Source organism: Rana temporaria, chromosome 9 (genome assembly GCF_905171775.1).
Source record: "Rana temporaria chromosome 9, aRanTem1.1, whole genome shotgun sequence".
Taxonomy (NCBI): Eukaryota; Metazoa; Chordata; class Amphibia; order Anura; family Ranidae; genus Rana; species Rana temporaria.
The window spans coordinates 34,216,831-34,229,087 of NC_053497.1; the positions used below are offsets into that span (position 1 = coordinate 34,216,831).

Here is a 12,257-nt window from a genome sequence, read left to right on the forward strand (position 1 = left end):
GGCCCGGATTCAGATAGGAGATACGACGGCGTATCTCTGAGTGCGGGCTGTCGTATCTATGTGCCTGATTCAGAGAATCAGTTACGCATAGATTTCCCTAAGATCCGACCGGCGTAAGTGTCTTACACCGTTGTATCTTAGGCTGAATATTTACGCTGGCCGCTAGGTGGCGCTTCCATATAGTTACGCGAGGAATATGCTAATTAGGTATTTACGCCGATTCAGAAACGTACGTCCCGCCGGTGCATTTTTTTACGTTGTTTACGTTAGGCTTTTTCCGGCGTAAAGTTACCCCTGCTATATGAGGCGTAGCTAATGTTAAGTATGGACGTCGTTCCCGCGCCGAGTTTTGAAAATTTTACGTCGTTTGCGTAAGTCATTCGCGAATAGGGCTTTGCGTAAGTTACGTTCACGCCGAAACCAATGAGGCTTTGCGGCGTAATTTAGAGCATGCGCACTGGGATTCTTTCACGAACGGCGCATGCACCGTTCACAAAAAACGTAAAATATGCGGGGTCAAGTGAAATTTAAATAAAACACGCCCACAACATCCCCATTTGAATTAGGCGGGCTTACGCCGGCCCACATACGTTACGCCGCCGTAACCTAGGGTGCAAGTTCTATCTGAATACGGAACTTGCGCCCAAATTTATGGCGGCGTAACGTATCTGATATACGTTACGCCGGCACATAGATAGAGCATTCTATCTAAATCCAGCCCGTAGTTTTAAAAAAAATGTAATTTAAAATGATCGTGTGTGGGCTTCACATAATTTTTCGGGTTCTGAAAAACGACAATTTTTTTTTCTCGAACATGCTGCATTTTTTAACGACGTTTTAAACCAAGGCTTTTTTTCGGGGTGGAAAAAATGATCGTGTGTGGGCAAAAACAACGTTAAAAACCCGCGCATGCTCAGAAGCAAGTTGTGAGACGGGAGCGCTCGTTCTGGTAAAACTACCATTCGTAATGGAGTAAGCACATTCATCACGCTGTAACAGACGGAAAAGCGCAAATCGTCTTTTACTAACACAAAATCAGCTAAAGCAGCCCCAAGGGTGGCGTCATCCGCATGGAACTTCCCCTCTATAGTGCCGTCTTACGTGTTGTACGTCACCGCGCTTTGCTAGAGCATTTTTTAAAACAATGGTGTGAGGGCAATGTCGTTTTAATGATGAAGTTGGAAAAACTTCATTTTTTTCTACATGCCGAAAACGTCGTTTTTTTTTCATGCCGAAAAATGATCGTGTGGGTACAACAATTGCTGTCCCAGTGACTACTGCTCTTTCCGTTTCTTGCCCAGCTATTAAAGACAATTTCTAAATATTCCCATCACACATGTTCCTGGGTGAGGAATGACGCAAGATGGGGCTGTAGCAACTGCAAGCAGGTTGACTAGTATCGGCAAGGACTCAAATTACTGTTGCTAGCACATCATGGATCCTTAATCAATAGTCCAAGTTTTTATTTAAAGTGATCATATTACAATAAGTGCAGATACAATCCTTTAAGGCCATGCAGGACCTCTAGCTTTTGAAATATTACTCCTTCACTTATTGTGATGTGATTGCTTTAAAGAATAATTTAATTTTGGAAGCTGTGCCCCCCCAAAAAAATCAGGCACAGGACAAATGACTAGTCACCAGTATTGCCTGTGGTCTCCCTGCATCTAACCTTTCCCCGTTACTGACCTGCCATGCCTTCTCTCTGTGGATACAGTCATCTTAGTAGAGGCAGGGCAATGATTTATGTGAGAGTATCTAGCAAGAACAGTGAGCAGCACAGTATTGGCATCCCCAAATCTCACTTCAAATCTCCTGATACTAATAGTCAGAGGCAGCAGTGCCTTAGGTCTCACGCTGCTGATATACAGATCATAAAGCTGAAAGCCCGGCAAGTGCCTAGACACACTCACATTCCAAGACGTTTACTGCTGTTTTAGGTACTGTTAAGCCTCGTACACACGATCGGACTTTCAACCAACTTTTCCATGGATTTTGGTCCGAAGAGCGTTGGCCGTGAACTTGTTCTGCATACACATGGCACAACATTTTCAGCCAGCATACACCAAACCACGTGGTTTTTCAGCTCTTTGCCGCCACCCTTTGGGCGACTTCTGCTATTGTTGTCTGATGTTTAGCATTGGTTCTGAGCATGCTTGTTTGTACGTATTTTAGTTGGTTGGACTTGCGTACTCACGATCAGATAAACCGACGTAACAGATTCATTACATCAGACAATTATAGCCATAAAGTTGTATCGGGTGTACGAAGCTTAAAAGTGGTTATAAAACCGAAACATTTTTTACCATAATGCATTCCTTGTATTAAGGTAAAAAATGTTTAGGCATCAGTACCCCCCCCCCCCTTATACTTGCCTCCCCCTTATACTTGCCTCCCCCTCAGTTTCAGTGCTTGCCATAGGCGCTATTTTCACTAGATACGCCTCTGTGTATGTGTGTATATTGTGTATGTATACTGTATGTGTGTGTGTGTGTGTGTATACTGTGCGGCCCCAGGGGGCCCATAATCTCCTATTGCCCGGGGGCCCCATAATCTCCTGATGCCCGGGAGCCCCATAATCTCCTTTTGCCCAAGAGCCCCATAATCTCCTATTGCCCCATGAGTTGTCAGTCCGCCCCTGTCAGGCCCCGTACACACGACAGAGGAACTCGACGTGCTTGGCACGTCGAGTTCCTCGTCGAGTTTTGGGATGAAGCCGCCGAGGAGCTCGGCGGGCCGGCTTCTCCCATAGAAGAACGAGGACAACGAGAAAATAGAGAACATGTTCTCTATTTTCTCGTCGAGTTCCTCGGCGGCTCCATCGAGCCAAAACTGTACAGACGACAGAGATTCTCGGCAGAATCCGGGTTTTGACCGAGTTTCTCTGTGAATTCTGCCGAGAATCTCTGTCGTGTGTACGAGGCCTCAGTCATACATGCTGCACCACGAACTCCTTCATATTCCCAAAACCAGAGCCATCGGCCATTGTAAACCAAATGCAAGCCCTGCATATCAGCAGGTACTACAAGGATTTTTTATTAATTTTTTTCAGTATGCCCCATGACTTGGTTTCACTTTGTTACCTTGGACTTCATCTGTTTTACCTTGTAATAAAACCTTGACCCTGGAGTTAAGTTGTCAGCAAGACTTATTCATGAAGTTCAAAAAGCTGAGAATGGAGTAACTAAGTACACCCAGGGTCAGATTGGCACACATATTAGGCTTTTATGTATGGTCCAGGTAAATACACCTGCAGTTGGGCAGGAGTTTCCTTTTTAAAAGAAAAAATGGCTAAAAAGTTTGCTTCAGGGTACGTTCACGCTGAAAATTCAGCTGAACCCGCACGATTTGAAACTCGCATTTCAGTGCGAGTTCGGAAAATTTGAAAGACATCTGTGGGGGTTCATGCACAGATGTCTATTGAAATCGCCCCTGAAGTTGCCAGAAGTAGTGCAGGATCATCTTTTGGAAATCAGTGCCGCGCTGTAAAAAGACGTCTTTGCACTGATTGGGACGTTGCCGGGAATAGGCTGCGATTTGACATGTCAAATGTGGCCGACGTGAATGAGGGCTTTTAAGGTCATGGAAAGAAGTATCCATTACTCCCTTCTTAATGCTGAGTAGTTTATTGATTATCAGATATACAAAGCACTCAAAGTTTCTGTCCTTCCCTTGGATTTTTTTTCAGGCTTGCAAATGAAACCTTGTATTTTCTATATGACCCTAAAGTTGAAAGTTGCATTTACCTTGGAAAATAGCATTGCTTATTTGAAACGCAATATATTTATATTTTCACGATTGCAACCCAAAAATAGGTTTATTCTCCCTTTTTAGTAGTAAATGGAGTAATTTTTTTTGTTCTTCAAGATTTTTTTGGTTTGTGATTAAAAGTTTATGGACCATTGCACCTACACTATATAGCTAAAGATATCTGGACATTCTTTCAAATAATTGAGTTTTGAGTGAAGGGTACTGATCATGCTACAGCATACAAAGAAATTGAATTTAGATAATTGTGCTCTTCTAACCTTATGGTTACACATTGGGGGAGGCTATTTTCTGCTCCAGTATGACTGTGCCCCTGTGCACAAAGTCCCCTTCATAAAGATATGGTTTCATGAGTATGGTGTGAAGGAACAGGGGCGGCCTTCGTAGAGCCCTTCGTAGAGCCCTGACGGTAACCCTACTGAACACCTTTGGGGAGATGAATTGGAATATAGATGGCAAGGCAGGACTTTTCAACTAACACCAGTACCTGACAATAGGGATGAGCTCCGGTGTGTTCGCACACTCCACGTGCAAAGCCCGCCAAGAAGTCGGCATGGCGCTGCGCTAATCACAGGCAGGGAGACATTGTCCGGATGCTCGGCTGCAGAGATCAGGAAATGGCGGGCTCTGCACGTGGAGTGTGCGAACACATCGGAGCTCATCCCTACCTGACATCGTAAATGCTCTTTTGGCTAAATGAGCACAAATCCCCACAGACACAAAGGCCCGGATTCACAAAGCACTTGCGCCGACGTATCTCCTGATACGCCGCGTAAGTGCAAATATGCGCCGTCGTATCTGTGCACTCACAAACTAAGATACACCTAAAAACAGGCTTCATCCCACCGACGTAACTTGCATACACCGGCGTAGAGTGGGCGCATATTTACGCTGGACGCATGTGGGCGCTCCCATTGATTTTCTATTAAAATATGCAAATGAGGGAGATACGGCGATTCACGAATGTTCGTGCGCCCGACGCAGTGCGCGTTAAGTCATACGTCCATCGTAAAGTTATGCCCCATAAAGGAGATGTAACTCAGCAGCATCCATGCAAAGGGCTGCACCAGGGAACACAAGCCGGCGTATTTTACGTAGTTTATGTTGGACGTGTGTCTGGTAGGTAGGTTACGTTCACACCGTAGGCAGTGATCCAACGTATCTTAGGCAGTTATTCCGACGTGATTCTGAGCATGCGCACGGGGATGCGTCCACGGGACGGTGCATGCTCCATTCGTTATAAGTATCTGTCTGACACTCAGCCCATCATTTGCATAGGGTCACACCTCATTTGCATGGCTCACGCCCACTTCCACCTACGCCGGCTTATGCCTGAGAAACCCAGCGCAGTTTTGGAAACAATGGCTTTGTGAATTCCATACTTGCCTCGCTACGCCGTTGCAGCGCAGAGTATCTTATTTGCGATACGGCGGCGTAATGTGCACCCGCTCTCTGTGAATCCGGGCCAAAATCTTGTGGAAAGCCCTCTCAGAAGTGTGGAAAATATTATAGCTGAAAGAGGGGCTGTGGGTTTGAATAATTTTGGAATGGGAGGTCCACCAAGCTCAGGTGTTATGGTCAGGTGTCTACGAAAGTTAAACCATATGGTATTGCAGGGATGCAGGACAGATTATGGCGCCAATTATTCATGTTGCACATTAGTCCTCATCATTGTAAGCAATGTAAAATATAGCTTCTCTGGAGACTGTGAAATTTGCTGTCTGTCATGTGAAAGGTCAGAATACTTAGTATTTCTTTTTGGATTTCAGTTTTGGCGTTCTTCTCTGGGAACTGCTGACCGGGGAAGTTCCATATCGGGAAATTGATGCTCTGGCTGTTGCCTATGGGGTTGCAATGAACAAACTGACACTTCCAATTCCATCAACTTGTCCGGACCCATTTGTTCAGATTCTAGAAGGTAATCATATTTTATCCCCTTTGATTATATCACAAGAGAACTGTAGGAAAATATAAACAACTTCTATTTACTCCAGTCATGTTTTCATTGAAACATTCTGTTTATTTTGTTTAGGAATTTTTTTTTCTTATATTTAGATAAAATTAATAAATACAGCATGTTAATATTTAGCACTCTTTTTCATTTTAGCAAGCAGGAGGTTTCACGTGTTCAGTTCATCTATGTCAGCAGTTGTAAAAAGCTCAATGTACGCAACATAAGGGTTTTGTTTCTTCAGCCTGAGCCTCAAAGCAGGGTGTTTCTGCGCTAACACATATTGCTCTAATGCGGCGTACACACGATCAGGAATTCCGACAAGAAAAGTCTGATGTGAGCTTTTGGTCGGAAATTCCGACCGTGTGTTTGCTTCATCAGACTTTTGCTGTCGGAATTTCCGTTAACAAAAGATTGAGAGCTGGTTCTTTATTTATGCGATGGAAAAAGTTCCTATCGGAAAATCCACACATCTGTATGCAATTCCGACGCACAAAAAAACATGCATGCTCAGAATCAAGCAGAAGAGCAGAACTGCCTATTGAACTCCATTGATCTCGGCTCGTTGTACGTCACCGCGTTCTTGACGGTCGGAATTTCCAACCAGATTTGTGTGACCGTGTGTATGCAACACAAGTTTGAGCCAACATTCCGTCAGAAAAAATCCACGTTTTTCTTGTCGGAATTTCCGATCGTGTGTACGCGGCATAAGACCCCCTTGTCATGAGCTAAATATATATTTGGTACTGAATTTCAGTTTACTAGCCAAATCAATGAAACAGGACCTACAATGGTGGGACAGAGGGTTTTTTTGGTTCGGCTATAATACCATCATTTAAATATACAGGTGCATCCCAAAAAATGTGAATATCATAAAAAAGTTAATTTATTTCAGTAATTCAATTCAAAAAGTGAAACTTGTATATATTTTATAGTTTCATTACACATATATTGATATGTTTCAAGAATTTCTTTCTTGGTGATTTTAATGATTATGGCTTACAGCTAGTGAAAACCCAAAATTCAGTATCTCAGAAAGTTAGAATAGTACATAAGACTAATAAAAAAAAAGGATTTTTAATACAGAAATGTTGGGTTACTGAAAACTATGTCCATGTACAGTATAGTATGCAGTAAGATATATTCCCGCTCCAAAAACTGCTAATCCCCTGATTTGGCTTCCATCCCCACTAAACCAAAAAGGTGCTGGCTATGCACAGGTGCATTGGATGAAAAGAAATCCTGGACTGCCGCACTCCGTAAAATGACGTCTTTATTGAGTAAATAAAAACCAAAAACAACCAAAACAATGCAGTCAAAATGAAGTGAACAGGAAAAAATTAGCTAACATGTTTCACATCGTGGAAAAAAGAAATGTTCCTGGACTGCCGCACTCTGATAGGCGATTTATTGAAACAAAATAAACAAAGGATAAAATCCAAAGCTGTATAACATCCAAATAACATCCACAAACAACAAATCCACTGCAATCAATGGTAAAAAGTGGACATAGGGGGAAAAAAAGCTAACCTGTTTCACATCATGGATAGATGCTTAGTCGCATCATGGATAGATGCTGGATAGATTCTGAGCTATGACTAAGCATCTATCCATGATGTGAAACATGTTAGCTTTTTTGTCCCCTATGTCCACTTTTTACCATTGATTGCAGTGTTGCATGATTTTTTGGATGTTATACAGCTTTGGATTTCATACTTTGTTTATTTTGTTTCAATAAATCGCCTATCAGAGTGCGGCAGTCCAGGAACATTTCTTTTTTCCACGGATCAGCGCAGAGTCTGCACCTGTCAGTACTACAGGGCGGGAGCACAGCATAGGTCGCAGGGCTTGGAGCAGTACTCTTTTCCAATGTTTCACATCGTGTGATGCTTACTCATAGCTGAGTAAAGTATGCACTCAATACTTGGTCGGGGCTCCTTTTGCATGAATTATTGCATCAGTGCGGTGTGGCATGGAGGTGATCAGCCTGTGGCACTGCTGAGGTGTTATGGAAGCCCAGGTTGCTTTTGATAGCAGCCTTTAGCTTGTCTGCATTGTTGGGTCTGGTGTCTCTCATCTTTGTCTTGACAATACCCCAGTGTGGGAAGGTGCCAAGTCCTGCTGCAAAATGAAATCGGAATCTCCACAAAGCTGGTCAGCAGAGGGAAGCATGAAGTGCTCTATAATTTCCCGGTAGAGGGCTGCGCTGACTTTGGACTTGATAGAACACAGTGGACCAACACCAGCAGATGACATGGCTCCCCAAATCACTATTGACTGACTGTGGAAACTTCACACTGGACCTCATAGTCCCAGAGTCTGGATGAAGAGTGGAGAGTCACAGAATCCAAGTTGCATGAGGTCCAGTGGCCTCTTAATGACCTTGAATGATGAAGATGAGAAATATTGGCAAATATGGACACCATGGTTTGTCTATAAAGATCAAACTTCTTTAACGTCTTCATAGAGGTGCACTGTGGGCCCTTGACGTATCCAAATCGTAGAAATAGTCTTGGATACAGAAAGAGGATAAGGGGGTTTCTAGGCCTCCTTCCTAGCTGCCTTCACTTTTTTTCCCTCCTCCACCCCCTCCCTATATTATTTCGATGCTCATAAACCCCAACTCCTCCCCATTTCTTTTTATTTCACTTTTTCTGTATTTCAACATTTTTCGTCATAATTTTTCCTTTTACCTTTGCCCCTATTTGTTATATGACTATACGAATAAATAAACGAAGGGAAATGACAGTCGTAAACTCTCTACAGTAAATTGTCCATTAAAGCCACACAAGCATTGTACTTTACGTGTCTGTTATTTAATGTCATTGCCATTTTTCTGGACTGTCTTTTTTTTCTCTTAAATAAAGAATTTATAAATTAATATTTAAAAAACAAAAATTAGATATTATAATATTATCATTATGAGATATGCATTCGCATGCCCCCCTAGACATTGTGAGTAATGCAATCGGCTCTATTAGACTGTGATAGAGTGTTTTGACATGGGGTGGTCACCCTCATCCAGGTTTGGACCGCTGACATTTTACTGTATGCCTGCTTGGGTAAGTGCCAGCATGCCCCTCTCAGCCCCATGTGATAAAGTCAGAGAATTATCACAATGGATGGGGCACTAGGTTGTGTGTGATCTCGGGTCTACATGGAAGTGAATATGTTTTATTGTTCCTCCTAGTTGGCATTAGGTGGATGCAGCCTGAAATAGGATCTACATTCTAAAAAGTTATGCTGCTCACTATTTGCTAGCACTGCTACTATATAATAATAATATGGAACTCTGGGAGGACAACGCCCCCCCCCCCCCCCCCCACTGCAAGAGTTTAATGCTCTTTTAGTCTAGAAGTTCAAGAATAAAGGCCCATACACCCGATCCGACGGACCTGTTAGATCGGACAAACTTTGTGTTTTTCATCGGAGAAATGTTCGCTGTGCGAACAGACAAACTTTCCGACAACAAACGTTCGATGGAGGCTGATTCGATCATGTGTACAGAAGTCCAAAGTACAAACACGCATGCTCCTAACCAATGCTAAAGATCAGACAACAATAGCAGAAGATGCCCACAGGGTGGCGGTAAAGAGCTGAAAAACCACGTGATTTGGTGAAAGTTGGCTGAAAAAGTCCTACAGTGTGTATGCATACCAAGTTCACGGACAAAGCCCTTCGGAGCAAAATCCACGGAAAAGTCAGATGGAAGTCCGATCGTGTGTATGAGTCTTTAGACAAGAAGTACGGCAGGCTCCCTCCATTCATACGATTGGTCCCTTGCAGCGTCCCCTCTAAAGCTGCTCTCAGCAGGTGTTGAATACTCACCTCCTTCACATACAATGTAAGGTTAATAGCCCTGCACTGTAGATGATGATGTCAAGAGGACCGCCCACATACCAGAGCTTCGGGCAGAACTGGACAGCGCTAGAACCTGCTGAACCTAGAGATGGGATAAGAGATACAGCTTTATCTATGCATCCTTATACTAAATGCACATTTAACCCTAACACTGCTGGAGGCCCCACGGCAAGAGTATATTTTGTCTGAAGTTCAACTTTAGATTTTTCTTTTTAGCACATAGGTTTACTTTATGGCAAAAAACAAACTGAAGAAACCAACAGCAGCTAATTGGAAATCACCTCTTAATTTTGATTTGGTAAAAAACATTTTTTTTTTGCTGTGGGTGATTTTAGGTTCATCAAATTAGGATGTACAATTTTATAACAGAACAATTGGCTTTTGAACATTGATGGCACTGCCCAATTCTGCCACATCTTCTCAGCCAATGATAGCAGTTCTGCAGTCAAAGAAAGGAATCTACATTGGATGGTAGAAGAGAAGAGGTAGGGAACTTGCCTATGGCTGCTATCCATGTGTCCTACCGTTGCTCCGTTCTTGTACTGTAGCCTCCGTCAGCATCTTCAGTATTCAACAGGGCCTATTCGCGTATCAGCAGAAGCTTGCAACTTGCCTATTTTTAGTCGCCAAACACGTAATCGCTAAAGCATGGAAGAACCCTTCTGTATCGTTTGCAGCCGTGAAGAGCAACCTGACCACCATGATGATTAATGAACATTTTTCCGGTATCTTGCATGATTCCCAAGCTAGATTTCTGAAAGTGTGAGCTCCGTGGTTGTTGTATGCCCTCCCCACTCTGCATCCGACCAGTCTGGATATTCTATAATGGATGATAACACCACCCAAGCTTGCAGGTCCTCCTTTCCCTATCCTTTTCTCTAATTCCCAACTTCCCTCTTTGGGAACTACTCCCACCCCCCCCCCTCACTCTGTTGTCTAGTTCCCCCTTCTCCCCCCTCTTTCTTTCTCCTTTTCCGTTCCTTTTTTTCAGTGACCGGCTTGCCCCTCTTGTCTCCTCATAGTATGCCCCTAGGCATTCGTGCTTAGGCTCCACCCGTGAGGTCATTTAGTTGACAATTTGCCCTGCTAAAAATGTTTAGTTGCACAAGATATTACTCATGCACAGGGCCGGCCTTTGGGGTGTGCGAGCTGTGCGGCCACACAGGGCGCCATGGGCAACAGGGGCGCCCTGCGGCCACCCAGAGGCGTACTAAGGGGGGGCGAGCCGCCCCCGGGTACCACACACTGGGGGTGTCAGACCGGCACCCCCCTCCGCGATTGTTTTACACCCGCGGTGGCATTTTTTTCCTCTATGTGTATGTTTAGGTGACCAGGGGGCGAGGGGTGAAAATGGGGGGGCGCCACAGGATTAGCTCGCACAGGGCGCCTGAACACCTAAGGCCGGCCCTGCTCATGCCTATATGTCTTGTTTCCTGTTCATTATTGTATAACCCCTGCATGGGTAATCGGATGTCTTGTTACTTTCATGTGCAACAATAAAAATGATTGTACTAGGGGTAAAGAACAGTAGCACAGGCAGCGGGACCGGTAAGTATTCAATGGGTGCATCTATTTTAGAGACAGTCACTTTAAAGTGACTATGACTGGTCTCTAAATTTTTAAATCCATTAGATCGCTGCATTATAAGTGTATATTCCTCTCTCTGGTGGCCTTATGTCCCGTACACATGATCAGGTTTTCCATCGGAAAAGCCTTGGATGGTTTTTCCGGCGGAATTCCACTCAAGCTTGGCTTGCATACACACGGTCACACAAGTTCTCGGAACTTTCGTCCGTCAGGAACGTGGTGAGATACAACACTACGACGAGCCGAGAAAATGAAGTTCAATGCTTCCGAGCATGTGTCGGAATTCTGCACATCGGAATTGCTACAGACGATCGGATTTTCAGATAGGAATTTTTTCCGTCGGAAAATTTGAGAACCAGCTCTCAATCTTTTGCTGGAAATTCCGACAGCAAATGTCAGATGGAGCATACACATGGAATTTCAGTTCAAAAGCTCACATCAGACTTTTGCTGTCAGAATTTCTGATTGTGTGTATGGGGCATTAGAAAGCCTTTTTGGCATTTGGCTCTTCTGGGAGTGTTGGATACCTGTGCCCACCTGCAGGCGTGTAGGTGGGTCAAAGAACTGAATTGTAGAGGGTACCCAGAATTCCAGTGCCCTCAGATACTTTGAATGCCAAAGACTGATGGAGGTTACACAGCTGGATCCAAAGGGAAGTAGTGCACACAAACTACCTCTTCTTCTTTTATGGGTAACTTCCTTTTTCATTACTTAATAGACCTGACGGTTTGTTCAGGGTAGCTTGTTTTTCATTTATGCTGTATATGGTATGCCTTTGTTATAGAATTCCATCAGCAATTTGATTCAGTTACTGTAGTTTGCAATCAGGGCCGCCATCAGGAATTTTGAGGCCCCTTACACAGCTTTAGGCATGGGCCCCCTGGAGCAGTGAACCGGGGGGGGGGGGGGGGCAGCCGCCGCGTGCTGAAGGGGGTTGCCATCCGGCGGCCCTGGGGACCTCTGGGCCCCTTACAAAAAAGAAATAAGAAATAAAGTAAAAAAAAAAAAGGGAGGTTGCCTTCCGGGGCCTCTTACAGGTGTACTGCCTATACCCCCCTGATGGCGGCCCTGTTTGCAATATACTGTACCT

The 12,257-nt window shown here is 44.1% G+C and overlaps 1 protein-coding gene across 3 annotated transcripts in view; it reads left to right on the forward strand.

Annotated features, from left to right (window-relative positions):
- The window catches only part of MAP3K10 (mitogen-activated protein kinase kinase kinase 10), an 89,160-nt gene that overhangs the window by 44,734 nt on the left and 32,169 nt on the right, over positions 1–12,257 (forward strand). For all 3 annotated transcript variants that reach the window (XM_040323137.1, XM_040323136.1, XM_040323138.1), the window contains one exon: positions 5,538–5,686. In XM_040323137.1, coding sequence (XP_040179071.1) covers positions 5,538–5,686 — 149 coding nt within the window. The remainder of the gene's footprint in view (positions 1–5,537; positions 5,687–12,257) is intronic.